General features: G+C 38.1%; 1 protein-coding gene across 1 annotated transcript in view; it reads left to right on the forward strand.

The window, feature by feature from the left end:
- The window catches only part of BMPR1B (bone morphogenetic protein receptor type 1B), a 238,225-nt gene that overhangs the window by 199,866 nt on the left and 10,716 nt on the right, over positions 1-27,643 (forward strand). The window contains exons 5-10 of the mRNA XM_058193223.1: positions 7,354-7,456; positions 8,543-8,645; positions 16,867-16,963; positions 21,147-21,294; positions 22,575-22,767; positions 27,337-27,634. Coding sequence (XP_058049206.1) covers positions 7,354-7,456; positions 8,543-8,645; positions 16,867-16,963; positions 21,147-21,294; positions 22,575-22,767; positions 27,337-27,634 — 942 coding nt within the window. The remainder of the gene's footprint in view (positions 1-7,353; positions 7,457-8,542; positions 8,646-16,866; positions 16,964-21,146; positions 21,295-22,574; positions 22,768-27,336; positions 27,635-27,643) is intronic.

The following is a 27,643-nucleotide window of genomic DNA, read 5'->3' on the forward strand; positions in this document are numbered from 1 at the left end:
ACTTTCATAAACTCACATTTTCAGGAACTTTTTAAAAAATGTTCCCCGCTGTTTCTAACTTTCTTAAGAAGTTGCCGGCCTTTGTGTCATAGAAAGTGTAACTTTAGTTATTCCTTTTGTGCAACTTCACACAGATAAGGGCTGTACAGTGAAGAATGCAAACATGAAACATCTAACTGCAAATATTTACTTGAGTACATAATACACCTCACAGTCTGTCCAAGTGCCACATAGTGAGAGCTGGCAATTTGTATCCTCCTTGGAGAATTTCACAAGAAGGAGACAAGATTTGTTTAAAGCATTTAATTTCGGCTCAGAATGAAACCCAAAGACTCTGGTATATTTTTTAAGGCTGTGGTGTAGGGTTTCATTGTTACCTTGCATCACCACAAAGAATATGTAAATACTGTCAACCTACCTGCAGGAGGAGATGGCTGAGTGCACAGGTGTGTCTGTTGGATGGATTAACAAGGACCTTTTCCTGGGAGAGGTGAAAGCTATTGAAAGCATTTCCTAAACCCGGGCTTGTAAAGGTTATGTTAACCTTCAGCCTTTGGAAACACTAACCATCATCATGTAAACGTCCTGCACCTGGGAAGTTCCAAACACACATTTATTTTCCTAGTCCTTTAGGAACAACTTTCTGTAATAAAAACTTGGATTTTATCAAAGCACTCACACATCTCTTTAAAAGCATTGAATCGTGAATAATTCCAGCCAAGTGAATGATCAGTTTAGGGAGCTGACCATATTTAAAAACAGCCATGATGCTTATCTGAGGTGCCGAATTTGAGACATCTTCTTAAAGCTGTAAGTCAGTGATGCTTATAAAAAGTAGCCAACAACAACTGTCTTCACAGAGTTAAGTGTGCTTTTCATCTTGAAGCAGCTCTATATTTTAAAAAAATTGAAAGGAAAAGAATTTAGGAAATGTTTACATATCCCCATAATTATAAAGGCACTTTTGAGCAAGGAAAAATATATTTATCAATTTTAAAAATGGGCAAGTTTTGTTCTCATAATAAGAAAGAGCACTTGTGTAATTTATTTCTGTCAAAAATGTTTTAGTCACTATCTTTCTTTTGTTAAAAACAATCTAAATATAAAAAGCACAGATTTAAAATACCTTGCTTCTACAGTTAGTCCCCACTTAATGGCTACAACTGAGACAGGAACTTTATCATTAAGCGATCGTTAAGTGAAACCTCATGTGACTGTGACATCATTTTCTCTGCACTCATACAGTCAATGTTTAAGCAAGACATCATTTGACAGGAACTTACGATTTCACTGCCAACTTCATTGATTTGCCTCATTTGAATCCAGCTGTGAAGTGTACAAATAGTGATCAATGACTATGGGATGTGGCAATGTTTGTGGTAAAGTTACTTTCTCAGCACTATTGTAACTTCAAATGGTCATTAAACAGGGAAGTTGTTAAGCAAGGACTATCTGCATTTGTTTATAAGTTAACAAAAAAAGTCAAACATAAGTTTTATTTCTTTATTAGTTTGTTTGTATCCCACCTATATTGTTTTTACAAAAGACATATCTACTCCTCCTCTTATTTTTCCCACAGCAACAATCCTGTGAGTTGGGCTAAGAGTTATTATTTGCTCTTATTAGTCAGTGAGGGGAATGGAAATGATATTTTTTTTAAATGTCATTTTGTATAATCTAATTAAATGCTCTGGGATTTGAATCTACTACTTTCATTGATTTATTGAATTGCCCAGTCAAAGACTTAACTGGATCTTCAGGTATTTACAAATAAAAAGAAAAGTGGTATTTGTGGTGTTTTAAAGAAAAAGGGAAGAGAAAGTACAGTAGATAAATCCAGATTAAATTGAAGATTTTTGTCATCTTAATTGACAAGGGACGTTATTTGGTAAAACTCAGAGTGTATATTTTATCAAATCTCAGATTCTGAGCTATTTTACCTACACTATTTTAACCATTTTATACATTTAGTAGATTTATACAGCCATCCATCTCACATAAAGTGACCTTGAGAGGCTTTTCTGAGGTTTTCGCAGGTGTTTGTATGTAGGTCTTTGGTTATTGGGTTTTCTCCGCCTAAAATTGGAAGTGTCTTGGTGACGTTTTGACAAAATCCCATTGTCATCTTCAGATTAGGTGTTTACAGCTTTGTGCTTCTAGGAGAAAGCCTCTCTCCTAGAAGCACAACCTAGTAAACACCTAATCTGAAGATGACGAATGGGATTTTGTCGAAATGTCACCAAGACACTTCCAATTTTACACGGGAGAAAACCCCAATAACCAAAGACCTATATATATATATATCTATATATCTATATATATATATATATATATATATATATATATATATATATATATATATATATATATATATATATATATATATATATATATATATATAGGTCTTTGGTTATTGGGTTTTCTCCGCCTAAAATTGGAAGTGTCTTGGTGACGTTTTGACAAAATCCCATTTGTCATCTTCAGGAGCAATGTGTGATCGCAGCTGTTTCTTCCTTTTAACTGCTAGTGGGGTTTGAACTGATTGGGTGGGAGCTTGGCTGTGCTCTGATTGGATGGGGTTTTCTGTGCTCTGATTGGCTGGGGTGTCCTGTGTTGGTGGGGGCTTGGTTGTGCTCAGTCTAGTCTGTGCTGCAGATTTGAGCTGGTGAGCTGCATAGCTGTTGTTTGGCTTTGTGGTATATACATCTTCATAGTGGGTGTCAGTCTGCTGCATAATGGATTATTTGAAATATAATGTTGCAGCTGCGGTCTGGCTTCTGGTCCTGGGTGCTTCATGATCAGTGTGGGTTTGGGTCACTGATCATGAAGCCACCAAGACAGCACCCAGCTGCAACATTAGCCATTTCAAACCCTCCAATCCATTCATGCAGCAGACTGACACCCACTATGAAGATGTAGCAACCACAAATAAACAACAGCTATGCAGCTCACCAGCTCAAATCTGCAGCACAGACTAGACTGAGCACAACCAAGCCCCCACCAACACAGGACACAAGCCAATCAGAGCACAGAAAACCCCATCCAATCAGAGCACAGCCAAGCTCCCACCCAATCAGTTCAAACCCCACTAGCAGTTAAAAGGAAGAAACAGCTGTAGTCACACATTGCTCCCAGAAGCACAAGCTGAAGCCTGAAGATGACGAATGAGACTTCATGAAGCCGCCAAGACACTTCCAATTTTACGCGGGAGAAAACCCGAATAACCAAAGATCTACATACAAACACCCGCGAAAACCTCAGAAAACACACACACACACACACACACACACACACACACACACACACACACATATATATATATATATATAAATAATAAAAATAATAAAAAAGATATAAATAAATAATAAAAATAATAAAAAAAGATATAAATAAATAAAAAAAGAAAAGCATAAGGGAATAAAGCAAAAGAAGAGCAGAGCCTCATGATCTGCAGGCCCTGTTAGCCATGATTTCCATCTGTTCTTTAAACAGGGATAGATCCACCTGTCTGGTATTACTATTTATTTTCTGAAAAAGGCTTTTTGAGATGACACCCAAAGAGGTACCTTTTCAGAAAATCCTTTTTTATATCTGTTCCAAACTCTTTGGACTGCAGGTCTAACAAAGTGATTCTTAAAATCAACATTTATTTTTACCTTATTGTTTACCTTACCATAAGTAGGCTTGCTGTCTTAATCGTAGATCATGACTGTCTAATTCAAATAATCTTTTGTTTTAGAGAATCACTCATGCAGATCAAACAGCAGGCATCAAAGTAAAATTTCAAATCTAGTAAACTCAAACTTTCTCTTTCTTTAGTATCTTGCAGGTTTATATCTAATTATTGTGGGGGGGGGGGGGAGGTTCCCGTGCCATATAAATGTAGAAATATCCTTTTGCCATTGTTGAAATGGACTGTCAGTTGTTAATATTGGTAAATTCTGAAATAAAATAACATCTTTGGTAAAATATTCATCTTATTTACATAGAGTCTGTCCAATGAGGATAATTGCAATGTTTAATATCATTCCATGCAACTACAAAATTGTTTTGAAACAATTGAAACAATTTAGAATTTATATTCATCCATATAGCCCCAAAAATGTTTAACCCTTTTCTCTATCTTGAACCCACTTTCTGCTTTTTTCTATGCCCAAAATAAAGAACTTATCTTCTCTGTCCTATTGCTTTCTTTGTCTATACTACACAGAAGACATGTGACCCAGTAATAAACTGTACATGTTAATTTATACACAAGGAATTTTTTGACACAATGAACTTCTTTCATATGGATTTTGTAGCCTTCCAAGTGGCTACAAAGCCTTTCTATTTACCATAGATTTCACTATTCTAACTTGGGTGTATTGATTTAGTAGATTTATTGCTCTTTAAGAGAGTAATTTCTTGTGCCAAATATACATGTAGGTAGTGTTGTAAGGGCTTCTCAGTTTAGAAGGATTGTGTCTAATTCAAAACAAGTTTTAAACTGAATTTAGGTCTTACCCACAGACTTCTGAGATAAATGGTATATACATTTCTTCAGGGCATAGTTCCGTTTAAATGTAATCACTAACAAATTAAACTTCTTTTACTTCAGTGAATATGTGTATTTCTGAAAATTAAAGCAAGGGTTTTTAGCATCTTATAGTTACAAATTATCATACCATATCCAGGAGCTATGTGGTATGTTTAAAGAATATGCATATATTGAAATATATGGTATTTAAAAGCTTATACCAGTAGTACTGTATCTGTTGCACTTGGCTAAAATTTCAGTAGCTTGCAACAGCTGCTCACTTTAGATTCTGCCTCACTCAATCCCAAAGATTCCTATGAAAAAGAGACTGCACAGTTTTCAAAATGTGTCTCCAGGAGGATGAAGTTTCAATTTGCTTGTTGGGGGTCAGTGCAAAAAAGAAGGGTGAGCTTTGAAAATCTTTGCTTGAAGTGGAAACCAGTTGGTGGAAAAAAGGAGAAAAGGCATAGAGTGGGGAGTGGGGGGAGGAAAGAAGACAGAGCAAAAAACAGATGGCAGCGAGAGAAGGCGAGAACAAAAGAAAAAAGGTGGATTAAACAGAGAGAAATGACAGTAATTTTATTGTTTCAAGGTTCTCTGTGTTACTCAAAGTGATTCCATTTGAAAAGGTTCTCTTCGTACCTCTCAGCATGGAGAAGAATCATATATGTTGTCCTCTGGGGATCAGAATTGAAAATATTTTGGAGTTTTTTAAAAAACTATCTTCCAAATTCTTTCATCATGATCAACATTTAAGATATTACAACTTGTAGAATGGAAACTGGCTAATGATATTGGTTAAACAGCTGCAAAGCCTCTGGGCTATGTCCCCCTTTTTTATTCTGTATTTAAGATAGGATAGAATAGAATAGAATAGGGCCGTGGTAGCTCAGGCTGGTAAGAAGCCTGTTATTAGAACACAGCAGCCTGCAATTACTGCAGGTTCAAGCCCGGCCCAAGGTTGACTCAGCCTTCCATCCTTTATAAGGTAGGTAAAATGAGAACCCAGATTGTTGGGGGGGCAATAAGTTGACTTTGTAAAATATACAAATAGAATGAGACTATTGCCTTATACACTGTAAGCCGCCCTGAGTCTTCGGAGAAGGGCGGGATATAAATGTAAATAAAAATAGAATAGAATAGAATAGAATTCTTTATTGTGATTGGACACACAAGGTATTTGTGTTAGGTGTATATTCTCTCAGTGTACATAAGGCGAATAAAATACATTCATCAAGAATAAAAAGATACAATACTTAGTGATAGTCAAGGTTACTAATAAGCTATCAAATCATACTAGAAAACAAATAAAAACAATATAAATTGAAAGATACAAGTAAACACCTCCGTTAAAATCACACCCAGGGCTAGGTAATCTTTAATTAAAACATTGCCATCTATTTTCAGGGTCTATCAGTAATTCTATTACATGTTTTATTATTTTTTCCCCAGATGTTTACTTTGACTATTAAAAAATTACTATTGACCATAGAATACAATATACTTTATTTCGTTTCTGCTTTCTTAGTTGTTCTATGCAAGACTGTAAAATAGTAATAAACCTGTTTCCATTCAGTCTTGATTGTATGTGTGTACACATGAGCATGTATACATCAATGCTAAAATATGTCAATACTTAAAAAAAAAAAACACCAGGAATATTTGAGTTCAGCTGGTAAGTCATGATTAAGTTATTCTTTTGGAGGGGGGAGTTATTCATCTTGTCTTACTTTGTTTTCGTATTGTAGATTGTTGGAAACCTTTTTTTTTTAGTTTTAAATCTCAGTTTCCTTATTTTGACTTTGTAGAGCATCCTAGTTTTTATTAAGATTAGAATGTCAACACAAAAGTTAGTCTCCTGAGGAAAGGAAGTGCCTGGGTGGGTATTTATTTGCTTTCAGTTCGTGGAACCCTGATTAATACCTGAATTGGCTCAGTTAGAGCCTCTTTCTAATGTAATTAAATGTTGTATCTTTCATCCTGAATTCCAGGACAGTCATAACAACGTATTAGAAATCAGACTGTTTGCCAAAAACCCAGTGATGCTACTTCCTCACACTTGGAAGCAGGAAACAGTATTGTAGCGCTGTAGTATAAAACATATGTAAGCTTAACATAAACTGGAAAAAAAATCCTACACCAAAAAGACCTTTTAAAAATTGAATATGGGAGCCCTGTGTAGTTTGCATAATTGTACAGCTTATTGAAACCCAAACATTTTGGCTCTCCATCCATCACTTTTCTTTGTGATAAGCAGTTTTGGCTGGAGATATGCCAATTCTTCCTTAGCAAATTCCTTAGCAAACAGTCTAGATTGGAAAGCTGATTTTCCTTGCTCTGATAAGTTGGCTGTGGTTTTTTGCAATATTCTCTGCCAAAGTTAAGGATGATGGGAACAAACCATAGCATGACACAGCTCTTGCATTGCTCCACCCTCTTTCTAATCCATTTTCCTGGCAGTTCCCAGAGCAGTAGGAATGAGAAGTCACTAACAGAAAGCTCATACTACCAGTTTGTCAAATAATTGAATATAGTAATAATCATTATAAGTCAACAAAATGCTGCACATTTGGCCTTCCTTACTCTTTCCTAGTCAAACACCAATGGTGGAAAATAACTCCCAAATACCAGAAGTACCAGATTTTTGGACAAAAAGCAATTTTCTGCAAAGAATGGCTAGCCACAGAGCATCATACCGCTTGGTTTTTAACAAATGTTTACTGCAGTTAATTGAATGATTTCCAGGTTAAAATGCTTCATGAATTATGAACAATGCTTATGAGAATCATGAATATTAAAGGCTAAATGAAACATCTTTCTCTTTTTCTTGTATTCAGCACGGATGGCTATTGTTTTGCAATGGTGGAAGATGAAGATACAGGAGGACAGAGTTTTACTACAGGCTGCATAGGTTTAGAAGGTTCTGACTTCCAATGCCGAGTAAGAAAATGTTGTGAACTCAACCTGAACTTTTAGAATCAATCTGAATACTGTCGGGAAATAAAATATTAATGTTTTACATTATTTTAAAAGGTCAAAGAAACAAATTGAGAATGTTATTGCCATTAATACGAACAGCAGAAATATTCTGTTGTGTTTGACCAACAATGCTAAGGAAAGACCGGCTCAGAATTTTAAAAGTAGTAACTGTTAAGAAAGCTTGAGTACAGTAGTCCTCCACTTACAACCAACATTTCTGTTGCTAAGCAAGACAGTTGTTAAGTGAATTTTGCTGCATTTTACAACTTTTCTTGGCATAGTTATTAAATGAATCACTGCCGTTGTTAAGTTAGTAACGTGGTTCTTAAGTAAATATGGCTTCCTCATTGACTTTGCTTGTCAGAAGGTTGCAAAAAGCGATGAAGACACTACAACTGTCATGTATACATGCCAGTTGCCAAGCATCTGAATTTTGATCATGTGACCACGGGATTTGTAAATGTGAAAAATAGTCATCACTCACTTTTTTCAGTGCCATTTTAATTTTAATCACTAAGCAAATGGACCTTAACGTATGTCCACAATGGGAACTGGAATTTCTGTCCTAAGTTGTTGCAGTTGTATCTTGAGTAAGATCCAGTTTTACAATTTTTGTTGCTCGTTAAAAAAATCCAACTTCTCCAAGGTTTTTGCTGGAAATTGGCAAAACAGGGTAGCAAGTCAGTAGTAGGTAACTGCAATATGTTGCATCTCTCTATATATGCCAATTTTGTCATTAGTAAGGTCTTCACTATATTGGGGCCCTTGGTTTTTAATACAAACTCAAATCCTAATGTGTTTTTTAATATTTTCTCATAATTGGAATTAAACTGCACATGTAAAAAAATACCCAAAAGAGTTTGATAATGATAAGCAACCTGAGTTATACATTGCATCTATGTTGAAATAGTTGCAGTCTTAATTTTTTTAAGATGAACACCTTGAACCGTTTGCATGCACATACGTTTTCTTTATGTCTCTCCTTATAAAATTGTGATGAACTGTTTCATAGCTATTTTATATAAACCTTATCTATAATTATTACAGGACACTCCATTGTCTCAACCAAGGAGATTAATTGCATGCTGCACAGATCAGGATTTCTGTAATAAAGATCTTCACCCTACTTTGCCACCTTTAGAACTTCCAGGTAACAAAAGATTACTAACCCTAATATCTAACACATATCTATTTTTGAAAAAGACTATGTAAGTTTGTCAATTATGATACGACAATGTACTCGTTTTGTATGCTGCCCTTTTTCATTCAACCTAAAATGAGTTCCTAAATAATCTGCTCCTCTGAAATCAGGAAAACTTATCTAATAACATAGCCTTAAAATGCAGGAGTGAATCACTTTGATGCTTGTTTCTATTTAACTAGATAACTGGTTCATATGTCCCAATAACTATAATTCAACATGTACTCCATACCAGTGGTGGGTTGACCCCAGTTCAGATCGGTTCTATAGAACTGGTTGTAAAACTGGCGGGAGGCTCCACCCACTGACCCAAACATCATCAAAACTCTTCTGCGCATGCGCGCAAGCAGAGTGAGCTCGTGGGCGCGGGCACGATACAAACCGGTAGTAAAGGTAAAGTACACCCCTGCTCCATACTGTTTTCAGTAGAAATGACTTCATTTTAAGAAGATGTTTCATCTTTTGCAGTATATCTTCTTAGTGAACACATTTATCTTTAGATTCTCTTTCTTTAACCACTTATTATTGAGTCCCACTCAATTAAAGATCGTGTAGTAAATAAGTTGATGTTCAGTGCAGTCAATTTATTATTAATTTATTAATTTATTATAGTAGCAGTGTTCCAATATCTCAGGGGTTTGCCATAAAGAAGAGGGAGTCAAGCTATTCTCCCTTCTTATCCTGAAGGTAGGATAAGTAGTGGGTAGAAACTAATCAAGGAGAAAAGCAATCTAGAACTAAGGAGACATTTCCTGACAGTTAGAACAATTAGTCAGTGGAATGACTTGCTTTCAGAAGTTGTGAATGCTCCAGCAGTGGAATTTTTAAAGAAGAGATTGTATGATTATATGCCTGAAATGGTATAGGGTTTCCTGCCTGTACCAGGGAGCTTGGATTAGAAAACCTCCAAGGTCCCTTCCAACCTTTTTATTCTGTTATTATAGGCCAGTACAAGAAGTTTGTCCAAGAGCAACTATGAGAATTTATAAATCTGTTTTAAGAAATCAGTAAATAACATTTGAATTAAAACTAAAATACATTTATAAAACAACCTCACTAGAACCAGCGAGTAAAGTCTAAAAGCAACCATAGCAATCCTTGTCTACATAAGTATAGTAGTATGACATAACATTACATAAAATGTGATACAGGTAATCTTTGACTATGACCAGATTTGAGCTCAAATTTCTGTTGCTAAGTGACAAAGTTGTTAAGTGAGTTTTGGTCCATTTTACAACCTTCCTTCCCACAGTTGTTACGTGAGTCACTGCAGTTATTAAGGTAGTAATATGGTTATAGAGTGGATCTGGCTTCCAGATTGATTTTGCTTGTCAGAAGGTCACAAAAGGTGATCAAGTAACCCTAGGACACTGCAGCTGTCACTAATAGGAGCCAGTGGCCAAGTGTCCAAATTTTAATCACGTGACCTTGGAGATACTGCAATGGCCATAAGTGTGAAAAACGATCATTAATCCCTTTTTTCAGTGCCGCTGTAACTTTGAATGATCACTAAACAAAAGGCTGTAATTCGAGGACTACTTGCAATGTCTAAAATTACAAAAGTGATAATAATTTATGAGTGATGATATCTAAAATTGCAGAAAAGTTAATAATAGTTGAAATAACATAAATATATATCTATGTAGCAGGAGCTTGACCTTACAAAGTGGAAAACTTAGCCACTATAGTAAAGGCAATTAATTTGTGAGCAGCTTCAGAGCTGAGTCAGAGCGATTAAGATATCTGCTGATAAGAAGGACGATAAACCTGGTTCAAATGTCTCTATGAAAGGAGCAACAAAGAACACATTATGTGGTTTCTACCTATCCACAATCACAGAAGCAGACAATTGATGTTGCAGCTCTTTAGCTCATTGTGCTTTTTATGAAGTGAAAAGTGAAATCTACAATGTGCTGAGAAGTAATGGCAATCACATTATATACTGCTTCACAGTGCTTTACAGCCATCTCTAAACAGTTTATAGAGTCAACATATTGCTCCCAACAATCTGGTCCTCATTCTACCCAACCTCAGAAGGATGGAAGGCTGAGTCAACCTTGAGCCAAATGAGAATTGAACTGCCAAATTGCAGTCAGCAGAAGTAGCCTGCAGTACTGCATTCTTACTACTGCGCCACCATAGTTCAAGAAAGAAGGACAGCTGGAAATCTTACCAAACTTTTGAACGGTTTTGATTTATCAATTGTCAGCTGTCCAAAATTCTTTAATTCATTATTCTGAAAATCAAGAATTTATATTTCCAGCTTAATATTTTTCTTTAACAGGAAGCAATCTGTCCAAAATTGGTTTCCATTTTTCACTTGTCATGTGAAGAGTATTGTTTCTGATTTGGAAAGCTTACAGCCCATGGTCATATCTCAAGCGAAAGCACAGTCTAAAGAAATTGTCTAGTATTAGGTTCCTTAAATTGCAAATTAACTCATATAGAGATGGTAGGAAAAGTAAAGAAGTTGTACTTTGCAAGAGCTTTTCCATGTCCTAGCCAAAAAAAAAAAAAAGTATTAATTTACTGGAAACAAGATAAAAACAGAACATTCACACACCCCCACCCAGTGTTCCTCATTTTAAACAGCTTTCTTATTCAATAAAATGAAATGTCTTTGTAAGAACAAGAAGACCCTATAATGGTTAGGCAGGATGCTTATTAGACAAGCAGGAAAAAAACAGTTAATTCCCATTATAACATTGGAAAGAATAAAAATATCAGAAGTGAAAAAAGCAGGTTTCAGGCAGAACAGATAAAAAAAATGTTTTTACTGATTTTATTCTCTTGCAAACAGAAATGGTGGTGCCACTACGTCTGACTCTCAGGCTGGCGATGAAATAAGTGGGGACACGAAATTGAGTTTGATAGGCTTTCATCGCAGACTTAGACTGCAACCGTAGTAAACCTGAACGCTTCTAGTTTGTGAATGGAGAAAATTAGTTGGAAAAGATTAGGTATTTCTGAAATGTAGAGAGGTCTCTTTAGATATATTTTTACAGGAGGTTGCATAGAATCTATCTCAGAAATATTCAAACTGCCTTCAAGGAGAGGCATGGCAAATGGAAGACATTTCTCTGAAAGCAGAACTGATAATTGTAGCAAGGACCAAACAAACCAGTGAATAAACTGGTTCTTCAGAACCTCTCTGGAAAAGAGAGGACATGAGATGACCCACATATACTCCACATGGCTGCTTCTCTTTAGGACAGTGGTCCCCAACCCTCAGGCCGTGACCCACTACTGGGCTCCGGCCTATGTGGGCTACGAGCTGGTGAATACATGCATGCAGCTTAACTTGTGCGAGCAGCGGGCCAGTGTGTACACAGGGACAGCTCAACTCATGCAAGCTCTGAGACACTGCAGGATAGTGGTCTTTCATGGGTTTGAGTGCCAGGAGGTATAAGAATGTAGCAGAGGTGGGTTTCAGCAGGTTCTGATCAGTTCTGGAGAACCGATAGCGGAAATTTTGAGTAGTTCAGAGAACCAGTAAATACCACCTTTGACTGGCCCCGCCCCCATCTATTGTCTGCCTCCCGAGTCTCAGCTAATGAGGAAGAAATGGGGATTTTGCAGTAACCTTCCCCTAGAGTGGGGTGGGAATGGAGATTTTACAGTATCCTTCCCATGCCATGCCCACCAAGCCATGCCACGCCCACCAAGCCATGCCACGCCCACCAAGCCACACCCACAGAACCGGTAGTAAAAAAATTTGAAACCCACCACTGGAATGTAGTCTTTGGCTTATAACCTTGATTTACAATTGGGACCAGAATTTTCATTGTTGAGCAAAGCAGTGGTTAAGTGGTTAAGCAGTAGTCTGCCAATTTTACAGCTTTCTTTCTTTCTTTCTTTCTTTCTCTTTTTTGGCTATGGACACTAAAAATATTTTTTCATATGGTTCATAAAAGAAATGTCAAAATCATCAGCCTCATTTGGTCTCTACCTATCCACAATCACAGAAGCAGACAATTGATGTTGCAGCTCTTTAGCTCATTGTGCTTTTTATGAAGTGAAAAGTGAAATCTACAATGTGCTGAGAAGTAATGGCAATGGCATTATATACTGCTTCACAGTGCTTTACAGCCATCTCTAAACAGTTTATAGAGTCAACATATTGCTCCCAACAATCTGGTCCTCATTTTACCCAACCTTAGAAGGATGGAAGGCTGAGTCAACCTTGAGCCAAGTGAGAATTGAACTGCCAAATTGCAGTCAGCAGAAGTAGCCTGCAGTACTGCATTCTTACTACTGCGCCACCATGGTTTCCACCATTTCCACCAAGCTGGAAATCTTACCAAACTTTTGAACGGTTTTGATTTATCAATTGTCAGCTGTCCAAAATTCTTTAATTCATTATTCTGAAAATCAAGAATTTATATTTCCAGCTTAATATTTTTCTTTAACAGGAAACAATCTGTCCAAAATTGGTTTCCATTTTTCACTTGTCATGTGAAGAGTATTGTTTCTGATTTGGAAAGCTTACAGCCCATGGTCATATCTCAAGCGAAAGCACAGTCTAAAGAAATTGTCTAGTATTAGGTTCCTTAAATTGCAAATTAACTCATATAGAGATGGTAGGAAAAGTAAAGAAGTTGTACTTTGCAAGAGCTTTTCCATGTCCTAGCAAAAAAAAAAAAAGTATTAATTTACTGGAAACAAGCTAAAAACAGAACATTCACACACACCCCACCCAGTGTTCCTCATTTTAAACAGCTTTCTAATGCAATAAAATGAAATGTCTTTGTAAGAACTAGAAGACCCTATAATGGTTAGGCAGGATGCTTATTAGACAAGCAGGAAAAAACAGTTAATTCCCATTATAACATTGGAAAGAATAAAAATATCAGAAGTGAAAAAAGCAGGTTTCAGGCAGAACGGATTAAAAAAATGTTTTTACTGATTTTATTCTCTTGCAAACAGAAATGGTGGTGCCACTATGTCTGACTCTCAGACTGGCGATGAAATAAGTGGGGACACGAAATTGAGTTTGATAGGCTTTCATCGCAGACTTAGACTGCAACCGTAGTAAACCTGAACGCTTCTAGTTTGTGAATGGAGAAAATTAGTTGGAAAAGATTAGGTATTTCTGAAATGTAGAGAGGTCTCTTTAGATATATTTTTACAGGAGGTTGCATAGAATCTATCTCAGAAATATTCAAACTGCCTTCAAGGAGAGGCATGGCAAATGGAAGACATTTCTCTGAAAGCAGAACTGATAATTGTAGCAAGGACCAAACAAACCAGTGAATAAACTGGTTCTTCAGAACCTCTCTGGAAAAGAGAGGACATGAGATGACCCACATATACTCCACATGGCTGCTTCTCTTTAGGACAGTGGTCCCCAACCCTCAGGCCGTGACCCACTACTGGGCTCCGGCCTATGTGGGCTACGAGCTGGTGAATACATGCATGCAGCTTAACTTGTGCGAGCAGCGGGCCAGTGTGTACACAGGGACAGCTCAACTCATGCAAGCTCTGAGACACTGCAGGATAGTGGTCTTTCATGGGTTTGAGTGCCAGGAGGTATAAGAATGTAGCAGAGGTGGGTTTCAGCAGGTTCTGATCAGTTCTGGAGAACCGATAGCGGAAATTTTGAGTAGTTCAGAGAACCAGTAAATACCACCTTTGACTGGCCCCGCCCCCATCTATTGTCTGCCTCCCGAGTCTCAGCTAATGAGGAAGAAATGGGGATTTTGCAGTAACCTTCCCCTAGAGTGGGGTGGGAATGGAGATTTTACAGTATCCTTCCCATGCCATGCCCACCAAGCCATGCCACGCCCACCAAGCCATGCCACGCCCACCAAGCCACACCCACAGAACCGGTAGTAAAAAAATTTGAAACCCACCACTGGAATGTAGTCTTTGGCTTATAACCTTGATTTACAATTGGGACCAGAATTTTCATTGTTGAGCAAAGCAGTGGTTAAGTGGTTAAGCAGTAGTCTGCCAATTTTACAGCTTTCTTTCTTTCTTTCTTTCTCTTTTTTGGCTATGGACACTAAAAATATTTTTTCATATGGTTCATAAAAGAAATGTCAAAATCATCAGTCTCATTTGGTCTCTACACTATCTCGTAGATACTATAAAATTAAAACATTAAACCTGATGCAAACCGAAGATAGATTCCTTGTCTGCCTCTCCCATCAGAGGCAAACCAGAAAAGAAATGTTGTTCGGGGGCCAAAATAGAAGATGAAATCAGAGCTTGGAAGTAAACGTGCTTAATAAGAAAGCTAAGAGTCCCATAGGCACCTCCTTGTTGTATCATCCTGGTAGATCCGAAATACAATAGCCATATTCCAGGACCGATCAATAAGGATAGAGGACTTACAGCTTATGGTGTTATTTCCCTTCATCTTGTCTTGCTCTATAGAACACCAAAAGGGATCTTCTTACTCTCAAACAGCCAGATGCATGCTGGATCAGTTTGCAGTTCACAGATAAAGAAATGTATACTTGAAATGGAGACCATAATCCCCTAAAGTCTTATTCGTATTTGTGATGGTGTCTATTAGAGATACATAAATCACAGTAAACCTTTTTTGCTACTACTATATTAATTTGACAGTATTTCAGGATGAAATATTTCAGTATTCCATTTCTTTATAGAGTATCTTTTTAAAATTGTATATATATTCTTTATGCCTAACTTTTCTACATCCTAACATTTCCTAATAAAAGTGCATGAATTTGCATAGTTGCTAATAACAGTTACACTAGAAACATTTACAAATGTCATGATTTATTGTGTGGATGTTCTGAGGCTGGCTTATATGTTTTTCTGGTGTAGCTTTCATAACAATATGCTTCTAGTTTTCAAGCTACGTTTTGACCAGTCCTTTATGAATATTCACTATCTCTGGAGTGATGACATCTATTTGCAGACTGCTAATATTCAGGAAATATCCTGGAAATCCCACTGCTGATACGTTTGATTTTTCATGCATTTTTTTGTTAAATTTCTGTGCCACTAAATCCGTGTAGAACCGAGGTTTCTTAATGTTAATGATGGTTGAAAGTTGGAATACAATATGATCGAATTTGTAAACTTTTAACTTCCACTCCAGCCCACTCATTTTTTTTCTAGAGATAAGTTGCCTATCTCACAATGTGTATGTTTGATAATTACACAATACTATGATAGTAACAATTGCAGGTTATAATATAACAACAGAGTTGGAAGGGACCTTGGAGGCCTTCTAGTCCAACCCCCTGCCCAGGCAGGAAACCCTACACCATCTCAGTCAGATGGTTATCCAACATTTTCTTAAAAATTTCCAGTGTTGGAGCATTCACAACTTCTGCAGGCAAGTCGTTCCACTTATTAATTGTTCTAACTGTCAAGAAATTTCTCCTTAGTTCTAAGTTGCTTCTTTCTTTGATCAGTTTCCACCCATTGCTTCTTGTTCTACCCTCAGGTGCTTTGGAGAACAGCCCGACTCCCTCTTCTTTGTGGCAACCCCTGAGATATTGGAATACTGCTATCATGTCTCCCCTAGTCCTTCTTTTTATTAAACTAGACATACCGAGTTCCTGCAACCGTTCTTCATATGTTTTAGCCTCCAGTCCCCTAATCATCTTTGTTGCTCTTCTCTGCACTCTTTCTAGAGTCTCAACATCTTTTTTACATCGTGGCGACCAAAACTGGATGCAAAACTGGAGGTTCGTGGAAGTGATGGTAAAGTATTTTACCATGGATACTTTACGGTCACTTCTGCATTTGCTGTTGTTGTTGTTAGTTGCGAAGTCATGTCCGACCCATCGCGACCCCATGGACAACCTTCCTATCTTTTACCATCCTCTGCATTTGCTACTATCACAGAATTGTCCAATACCCAAACTATTAAAAAAAGAAGAATGGGGTAATTAACAAGGAAATCTGGATTTAAAGGTGATTCAGCCTATTATAAAACTGGTTAAATCCAAAATGTTTAGGACAGCCATATTATTTGAACCAATGTGATTTTGTTCCAGCTCCTGTTCTGGACAGCAATGGGTAGAGAAACTTTAAAAATTACATCTGGGTACTGCAATTTTTAATGTCATCATTGTCTTAATGTTATCATTCCCTCCTGCTTGGTGCTCATAAATATGTGCGAACTGAAGTTAAATATGATAAGTAACATTATTTCTGATTGATAAAAGCTTTTGTTTTCTTATTTAAGCTTTTTCAAAGGGAAATGTTCACCTGAAGGCTCTGCTAATTTCAGTGATTGTCTGTAGCATACTCTTGGTGTGCATCATCGTATTCTGTTACTTCAGGTATGTCTGGAAAAGAAAATCATATTTTCTTCCTTGACTGTTTCTTTACAACACAATTTGACATGAACAATCATTTTAATGTGCTCTAATTTCTTGGGTTTGTATGAAGATTTAGAGAACAATTTGGTTTTAATAGTATTTTTGACATGGCTTTGTCGGTCAAAATGAAAACGTACAAAAACTGAGTTTGTATGTATGAGATAAATGAGAAGTGGGGTCTTAAGCACTAAGATTTTTAGAACATGGGGTGAAGTAATAATTCCAAAAGTATTTGATATTAAGGCATAGATTGAAATGTCTAAAATGTTCAGATTTATCTCTTAAACATGACTAGACATCAAATTGTAATTTTCTTTCAGTTAACGATGAATTTTATAAGTTTTATTATTTTTCCGGGTTGCACCATTATTTAAATAAACATTGTGGAATTGTTTTGTGAATTAGGCTCATGGAAATAACAGTACACAGTGGGTTGTACTCAGAAAATTTACTTACCTTCCTTACTGGTTCGGAAGTGCTCACGCCTCACGTGCGTGCTTGCTTCACTCACATGTGCGTGTCACATATGTGCGCGCACCCTCTGCACATGCACAAAACATTTCTGTGCATGTGCAGAGGATACAAAACACATTACTTCCTGGTTAAAACCAGGAAGTACTGACAGCTGGGTGGTTGGGCAGAGCCTCGCACTGCGATTGCTACCGGTTCTCCAAACCAGCAGCCAAGATCGCTACCGGATTGGGCGATTTGGTCCAAACCGGGAGCATTTCACCCCTGGTTGTACTCAAAGGCAACTTTCATAAAATTAATTTTTCTTTATGTTTATTTGCTGACATACCTAGAGGCATATATCCCATTATATATGGAATGATGGTTTGAGACTTACTTAAGTGCTTGTATGACACATATCTGAGCATCCTGGTTGAACTTTGCTTCTTTTCTTGGGTATATACTACTGCCCCTCATGTTCTTGGGAAACGTATTTTGGATTTAAGAAGGTGCTGGTAGGTGTGCCATATTTGCCCATAGGTAATTCAGATCACACTTTTTCCTATTGAATTTGGATCATTGTACATTCTTAATGCTTAAGTCTTTGTGATTTCTGTTTTTTTCTTTCTTTCTAAGTAATAATATCTTAGAAAAAGAGGCCTGCCTTCCTTCCTTCCTTCCTTCCTTCCTTCCTTCCTTCCTTCCTTCCTTCCTTCCCTCCCTCCCTCCCTCCCTCCCTCCCTCCCTCCCTCCCCCTCTCCTTCCTTCCTTCCTTCCTTCCTATGGTTTACAATAACTCATAGAGCAAGTACATCTATCCAAGAAGCAAAACCCTTATGAAGTTGTATATATCTACCATTAGCACGTATGTGTATAATTAGCATCATTCCCAAATTATCTTGAATAGGGCAGTGACAAATAAAATAGCATAAACCCTCTTGGATATTATCAAGAAGGTTATGTTTTCTGAACAGACTTTTTCAACCTGGGGACCCTCAGGACATGTGGACCTCAGTTCCCCAGGTAGTACAACCACTGCTGATAATTTGGGAAGCTAAATTGCTCACATCTGGAAGGTACACAAATTAGGCAAAGCTGCTGGTCTGCAGAATGAAAAGGCTGGTTTTTTTTAAAACCGGTTTTAATATTTAATTATTATGTTCCTCCGGACAACTCTACCACCAACATAGCATGAAAATAAAGCACTTTCATTCATAGGGAAAATAACTGACCAAGTTTTCTTTGAAATACACTGTTTTCTTACATCGATTTAATTAGGATGGATTCCCATTTGGCTCTTCCATTCATAAAAGTATTTCCTGCAGCTCCACTGTGTAATTTTACTAGATTGCATGGCATACCTTGGCACCTTTGAATGGATTTTTCTTTTTTTTTATTCCTGTCACTTTCTTCCTTTTCTACCGAGTCTCTGAGATATTTTATGTAACATACAAACCTGCTTTTACTTTAATCCCTTTATGTACTCTTGTACATTACTTGTATTTGCAGGTCATGATCACTCGCGAAGAGATAAGTTGGTTTGAAAAATGTATTAGAAAATAGTGTTGGCCACTAGCCCCATCCATAATTTAATTGCGAACGAGAAGATAGACTGGTATATATTACCAAAATCTGCCAGTGGTGAAGAGTTTCCCCTCATGGAGGCCTGTTCAGTTAGTCTCTGTGCATCAATTTTGACCCCAGAACTGGGGAAATACTGCGGGAATTGTATCTTGGGACAGCTGACTAGAAATGAGGGCTTGCTTATTATGCTCAGATCAAATTCAGAAAGCTTGTATTTTACCATTCTCCCAGCTGCATGGCAGCATATGTTTTTTCATTGCAAGGATGGTTGTGATTTCACCCAGGCTGGTAGTTGTTGTTGTTAGCTGCGAAGTCGTGTCCGTCCCATCGCAACCCCATGGACAACTTTTCTCCAGGCCTTCCTGTCCTTTACCATCCTCTGGAGTCCAGTTAAGCTTACGCCAACTGGTTCAGTGACTCCATCCAGCCACCTCGTTCTCTGTTGTCCCCTTCTTCTTTTGCCCTCAATCTTTCCCAGCATTAGGAGCTTCCCCAGTGAGTCTTTCCTTCTCATTAGATGGCCAAAGTATTTCAATTTCATCTTCAGGATCTGACCTTCTAAGGAGCAGTCAGAGTTGATCTCCTCTAGGACTGACTGGTTTGTTCGCTTTGCAGTCCATGGGACTTGCAGGAGTCTTCTCCAGACCATAGTTCAAAGGCCTCAATTCTTTGGCGCTCAGCCTTTCCTACGCTTTCTTAGACTGCTAGTAGTACTAATACTATTAGTATTAATAATTAGTAGTGCTAGTAGTACTAGTAGTACTGAGTAATTTTATTTTATTTATTTATTTATTTAATCACATTTTTATACCGCCCTATCTCCCGAGGGACTCAGGGCGGTTTACAGCCTGATAAAAACACAAATATAAATACAAGATAAAACACCAATTAAAAAACTTATTGAATAAGGCCGGATTTAAAATTATGATTAAAATAATAAAACCCCGTTAAAAACTAAATTTAAGATTAAAATTCTAGTCCAGTCCTGCGCAGATAAATAGATGTGTCTTAAGCTCGCGGTGAAAAGTTCGAAGGTCAGGAAGTTGACGGAGTCCTGGGGGAAGTTCGTTCCAGAGGGTGGGAGCCCCCACAGAGAAGGCCCTTCCCCTGGCTGTCGCCAGTCGGCACTGCCTGGCGGACGGCACCCTAAGGAGTCCCTCCCTGTGAGAGCGCACGGGTCGGTGGGAGGCAATCAGTGGCAGCAGACAGTCTCGTAAGTAACCCGGCCCTATGCCATGGAGCGCTTTGAAGTTACCAAAACCTTGAAGCGCACCCGAAAGGCCACAGGTAGCCAGTGCAGTCTGCGCAGGAGTGGTGTCACATGGGAGCCACGAGGGGCTCCCTCTATCATCCGCGCAGCCACATTCTGGACTAACTGGAGCCTCCGGGTGCTCTTCAAGGGAAGCCCCATGTAGAGAGCATTGCAGTAATCCAGGCGAGATGTCACGAGAGCATGAGTGACCGTGCATAGGGCATCCCGGTTCAGGAAGGGCGAACTGGCGAACCAGGCGAACCTGGTAAAAAGCTCTCCTGGAGATGGCCGTCAAATGGTCTTCAAAAGACAGCCGTCCATCCAGGAGAACGCCCAAGTTGCGCACCCTTTCCATTGGGGCCAATGACTCGCCCCCAACAGTCAGCCGCGGCTGCAGCTGACTGTACTGGGGTGCCGGCATCCACAGCCACTCTGTCTTGGAGGGATTGAGCTTGAGCCTGTTTGTCCCCATCCAGACCCGTACGGCCTCCAGACACCGGGATAGCACTTCGATAGCTTCGTTCGTCGTTAATTTTAGCCTCCTTTCCCTCAGATAGGAGGCAGAGTTAATGTTTGTCGTGACAGCCATGTGCTTGTACAAAGGTAATACAGTTTTGCTCATTGTTAAATGTAATCAGATACTTAAAATGCATGTATATAATGATGATAATAGAAGGGTTCAAAATTCACAGAGAGACAAACAATGTCACGAGGGCCTTAAAATGCTGAATTATTCATAACATTTAACGATGGCAAAACCGTAGCAAACAATGGTGGAAATAGATTCTTTTGCTTGCTTTCATGACCTGCCGGTATTGGTAGCATCACCTGCAGTTATTCTTATATATATACCTGCAGGTATAAAAGGCCAGAAAGGAGACGGCGACCTCCTCGTTTCAGTATTGGACTTGAACAAGATGAGAGTTATATTCCATCAGGAGAATCCTTGAAAGACCTGATTGAGCAGTCACAGAGCTCAGGAAGTGGTTCAGGGCTCCCTCTATTGGTAAGAAAAGAGTACTGAGATCTTAATTATAATGTCAATTTATAATATGAGAATTGTCATCATTTGCACAATTTGTTTGTGTTGTATGTCAACTAAAGAAAATAACAGCATTAGTATTTCATGAAAAATATAGGACAAAATTTGTAGGCTGCAGGTGAACAGCTAAGAAGTATTTATAGGTTCTCAGTTCTTGCTTTTGTTTTATTGTTTTGATAGGATTTTGTCCATTTTTAAAACTACAGAAACTTCATTTTAATTTTGTATTTTTAAACTTCATTTTCATTTCAAAACAAGTTGAAATAATTTGAATCTTATAAGTGAGATTTGTCCTCATTTTCCAACTGAATATTCACAACTGAATGAATTGAATACTCAGGGTGAACTTGATATAAAAACTTTGGAGATGCATCTTTAAGTAGACAATTTTAAACTAGGAATTCTGGGAGTTGAAGTCCACACATCTTAAAGTTGATAAAGTTGAGAAATATTCAGTTAAGGAATTGACTAAGACCAGGGAAATCCAATTGCATATCTCTACTTAATCATAGAAGCTCACTAGATATCTGAGCATCATTTGTTAGTGAACACAACTCAAAGTATATTTTGTCCCGATTTTGACCTACTCAAGATATTTGTTGGCCACAGAATTCTGGATTAGATAGGGCAGACCTGCAAGATCAGATCAAACACATAATACTATCAACTCAAGAAGAAATACCAATTCTTGAAAATGGTTCCAACCTTTGAAAAATTACAAAAATTGTGTCTAGTCGGAAGTAAGTATAATTCCAACATCTTAACATAACATCAGAGTTGGAAGGGACCTTGGAGGCCTTCTTGTCCAACCCCCTGCCCAGGCAGGAAACCCTACACCATCTCAGTCAGATGGTTATCCAACATTTTCTTAAAAATTTCCAGTGTTGGAGTATTCACAACTTCTGAAGGCAAGTCATTCCACTTATTAATTGTTCTAACTGTCAGGAAATTTCTCCTTAGTTCTAAGTTGCTTCTTTCTTTGATCAGTTTCCACCCATTGCTTCTTGTTCTATCCTCAGGTGCTTTGGAGAACAGCCCGACTCCCTCTTCTTTGTGGCAGCCCCTGAGATATTGGAACACAGCTATCATGTCTCCCCTAGTCCTTCTTTTTGTTAAACTAGACAGACCCAGTTCCTGCAACCGTTCTTCATATGTTTTATCCTCCAGTCCCCTAATCATCTTTGTTGCTCTTCTCTGCACTCTTTCTAGAGTCTCAACATCTTTTGTCTTATGTCTCTTAACAGGTACAGAGGACTATAGCAAAACAGATTCAGATGGTGAAGCAGATTGGCAAAGGTCGCTATGGGGAGGTTTGGATGGGAAAATGGAGAGGAGAAAAGGTGGCTGTCAAAGTTTTCTTCACCACTGAGGAAGCCAGCTGGTTTCGAGAGACAGAAATCTATCAGACTGTCCTGATGAGGCATGAAAATATTTTGGGTGAGTGGCACAGCTAAATGTAATCTCTGCATTGCCCAGTCTTGTCTCCCCTGAGGTGAAGTTGGCCTCATTCCTTCTGATCTTTTGAAGGTCTCTATTGTTAACATGTCTTCCTCTACCTTTTACAAGGTAAAAGTTTTTTTAAATATTAAATATTTAAATATTTTTATTTATTATTTAAATATTTAAAAATATACAATATTTTTAAATATTAAATTTTGATATTTTAATTGTTCATAATTATAAATATTTTTAGTAATTTAATAGTAGAGCTAGGTTCTTCAGACAAGTACATTGATGGGGTTAATATCCAATTGCTACTTTATTATGATGAAGTATCTGCTGCTGCTGCTGCTTTGAAACAGTTCTTCCACTAGTTTGGCTGAATCGGCCATTTTTCAGCTCGGCTTGCTGAAAAGCCCATTAACTATCCTAAATTTATGAGCTAGGGTAGGGGTGTCAAACTCAAGTTGAGTTTAGTGCTTAGATCTGGCCCGTGGGGCCGCCCTGGAAATAGCAAAGCACAGTGCCTCTGCCAGCAAAAATGGAGCTCAGGAGGGTCGCGTGCTGCTTTCCCGAGTTCCGTTTTCACTGGCAGAAGGTTGCAGGAAGCCGTTGCAGCTGAAGACGGATCTCGGGAGCCCGTGTTTGCTGGCAGAGCACTCGGGTCCCACCTGCGCCCCTGACATGAGTGATGTTGAGCTGGCTACACCTACCCTTGTCACGCCTACCCCGGCTCCCTGAGATCAAACACAACCCTGATGTGGCCCTCAATGAAATCGAGTTTGACACCCTTGGCCTAGACCATCACTTCCAGTGTGAAGCTAGATCACTACATCTACATTGAAAGTTTTTGTGGAACATTTTAAATGTGTTTCAATGATTTGTTACCACTATTCTGAGGTGAACATGTTGGTTGTTATTTCTTCAAAAAGAGGTACAAACAGAACAGATGAGAGAGGGGGAGGGAGGGAGGGAGAGAGATATCGCTGATTGTTTATTTCCTTTGCTTTAACAAACCCTCTAACCTGTCATTTTATTATTTTAGAAAAAGCCACATGACATACTGCTGCAGTACTACAGCAGAGCGAGTACACACTAGGTTTTTTTTTTTGTGGGGGTTTTGAAGATTAGGTGCTAGAACAGGTACTTTAATTTGTTTTCCCATAACAGACAAACCTGGTCACTGCTGTGAACCATATGCATGAAATACTTGGCATTTATTCCATGCAAGTAATTTTCATATTGCAGCTTAATTCATTTTCAAGTCACAAGTGAAATAACTGGAAAGGTACCAGTGAATTTGTATTTCTTGTGTTATCAGTTATAGCCACAACACTATAAATTATACTCAGCTGAGAGACAAGAAAGGGAAATAATAAATTTCTCAAATCATTTTTAAAATTTAGATTTTCTTCTTTTAATCTATATTTATCTGTTCTGAGCCAAATTTTAGGTTTGGATAATAAACCTTAAAAACCCCAATTTTGTACATGTAAAGTTTTGTATTTAGAAAGAAATGTACAGTATGGAGCAATCTGAGCTGTTCCTGGAGAAAGCAGGAGACTTTGGTGAAAATGTTGTAATTCAGCATCTTGGCCTTAAAATTCTCTAATTCAGAAAAGTGCAGTACAAACCGTTCTCATCTGTGACAGTAAACCAATCTTATTTTTGATGACTTCCTTTAGCATAGAGACCAGAAATGGATTCCAGGTCTTAGTACTTTGGGACCTTTGGAAAATGCAGATAGATTTCTCTAACTCCTAATTTAATCCCAGCATTCAGGGCATTTTTATTTAAATTGAACTTCGAAGAAAAAATCATTACCAGAAGCACCAATACCGCTAGTAAATATGTTGACAAACATTATCTTCCCTTAAGGTTAAAGAGGTTTGTCAGATGTTACATCTTTTATGTCCTGCTCTACGGACAGCCACTTGAAGAGACTAGAAGCACTTGAAAAGAAGCATTTATAGATGGCTGTTATGTAGAATCTGGGTTGACAAAATCAGAAATGAAGAGGTGATAAGCTGCCTGGGAAAGCCAAGGGAAATCATCAAAACCATTAAAAAGCGAACGTTAGAATATTTTGCACATGTGATGCGACACCCGGAAAAATACGGCATCCTTCACTTAATCCTCCAGGGAAAGATTGACGGCAAATGAGGTCCAGGCAGAAAAATAACATCATGGCTTCAAAATCTAAGGGACTGGTTTGGACAAAACTCAGCAGCACTTTTTCCTGTGGCTGCTGATAAAAATAGGATCGCCAACATGATCGCCAACGTCCGATGATGGATATGGCAGAAGAAGAAGGAGGAGGAGGAGGAGGAGGAGGAGGAGGAGGAGGAGGAGGAGGAGGAGGAGGTGGAGGTGGTTAAAGACCTGTGACCAAAACATTGGACTCTAGTTTGAATTAAAATACAGAAGAAAATGAAAGCTTGGTTCCATCACCCATATCTTCTGTGACAGTCTTTTCATTTCAAGGGAGAGAAAAGGAAAGCACTACATAATATAAAGCCATATAAGAGGCAGGCAGTCTATGGAATGTATGCAGACTGAAATGGACAGAATGACAGAAGGAGATATAATAGACTTTGTTAAAACCTTGGAAAGGATAGAAATAACACCATGAATAGAGCAATGGGGAAAAATGAGAGGACTCACAAGTAATTAGTTCGCACTTGGGAAGAACTGTCTCTTTCTCCCTGTCAGTCTGAATTGGTGGGAAGAAGTTAGAAGAGAGAAAATAGAGAAAAGGAAGCAACAACAACAACAAAAAAAGGGACAGAAAAATAATTACTCATTTTTGTTTCCAGCTGATTGCAGCTCCAAGTTGGTTACCCATTCCACGGGATTGAGCATTGGTTTCAAGCAGGAAGGTAGAACAGAAAGAAAGATAATATATTATCTTTCTTCCAGATTTTACTAATTTAGATCAAGAACTTGTAACACCTTTAATTGAAAAATGAGTATTTGAGATTTTATCACTGCAGCCAGAATATAAGCTTGCAACTGAACCTGTTTGTAGCTGAGCTTCCATTTCTACTTTCCCCCCTATAATCTAGCATTCTTGTGAAATTTTAAAGATTTATAGTACAGGAGTATGTTCTGCTTGTTTTGGTTTGTCACAAAAAGCTGAAATCCTTGAATAGAAAACAAAGAAAATGATAGTTCCAGATTTTCCTCTACAGAAGAAGCTCCCATTGGTTCAGAAGCAGATCACATGGCAATTAAATAAAAACATTGGTTTTCCTGAATGTGACTGAATTAAAATTATTGTAAATTACATGAATAAAAATCCTGGAATAAAAAATGTTAAGAAATCAATGGCTAGTGGATAAAAGTCTATCAAAGTATGTGATACTGTGATATTAAGATGAGACTAACATTTTTTTTTTCAGATGTATTGGACACCAAAGATAATGTTTTAAAAGTATTGGATGCTAATCTGACTCTAATATAAACCTATCCTACTATTTCTTCATATACTTAAGTATAAACAAGGTGTTAGAAAATGATTATAATTATAATATATATCCATGTACTTTTGGATTAAATACAAAACATTCAGAATCTTACCACATCCCAATGAACTGTACTGAGCATTGGGTACTGCATGCAATGCTAAGCATTTATTTTATTTATTAAATTTTTATGGCTATTAAATTTTTATGTGCAGGGGAATCTGGGTTTGCCGTTTCTTAAAAATTACTAATGACGTTAGAAAAGTATTTAAGGGGACGCAATGGTTCTGCAGTTAAAGATGCTGAGTTTGTCAGCTGGAACGCTGATAGACTGGATTCAAGACCTGAGCGCTGTACGATGGGCTGAGCTCCCATTATTTGCCCAAGCTCCTGCTCATTTAGCAGTTTGAAAACATACAAATGTGAGTAGATAAATAGGTACCACTTCAGTGGGAAGGTAACAACATTCCAGGATCCTTTGGCTGACCACATGATCACAAAAGTGTCTTTGGACCAGGGGTGAAATGCTCCCGGTTTGGACCGAATCACCCGATCCGGTAGCGATGGCAGCAGGTGGTTCGGAGAACTGGTAGCAAAAATCCCTGCCCCACCCCCAGTGCCCAGCTGAGCTGCGCGATCATCAGAGGTTGTTTTTTTTTTTAACTTTTAAAAGCATTTTTTCTTCGGCTAAAAAAATGCTTTTAAAAGTTAAAAAAAAGTCTCTGATGATCTCTTGGCTCAGCTGGGATCATCAGAACCCTTTAAAAGCATTTTCGGCTGAAGAGGTTGTAGAAAAAATGCTTTTAAAAGGCTCCTCTGGTGATCCCAGCTGAGTTGCCTGATTATCAGAGGCTTTTAAAAGCATTTTTTACAACGTCTTCGGCCGAGCCACGCCCACCCAGTCACATTACTCCCCCTCCACAAGCCATGCCCACAGAACCGGTAGAAACAAATTTTACATTTCACCTCTGCTTTGGACCATGATAGCTCCCTCAATTAAGAAATGGAGATGAACACTGCCCCCTAGAGGTGGGCATGATTGGATGGAGAAAACCTTTACTTTTACCTTTTAGAAAAGTCTTGTCTTAATTTTGTCTTGCAGGATTCATTGCTGCAGATATTAAAGGTACTGGATCGTGGACACAACTTTATCTGATCACCGATTATCATGAAAATGGATCTCTGTATGATTATTTAAAATCTACTACCTTGGATTCAAAAGCGATGCTGAAACTGGCTTATTCCTCTATCAGTGGATTGTGCCACTTGCATACCGAGATCTTCAGCACCCAAGGCAAACCAGCAATTGCTCATCGGGACCTCAAAAGTAAAAACATTCTGGTGAAGAAAAATGGAACTTGCTGTGTAGCAGATCTTGGTCTGGCGGTTAAATTCATTAGGTGGGTAAA

This window comes from Ahaetulla prasina, chromosome 8, assembly GCF_028640845.1.
Source record: "Ahaetulla prasina isolate Xishuangbanna chromosome 8, ASM2864084v1, whole genome shotgun sequence".
Lineage (NCBI taxonomy): Eukaryota > Metazoa > Chordata > Lepidosauria > Squamata > Colubridae > Ahaetulla > Ahaetulla prasina.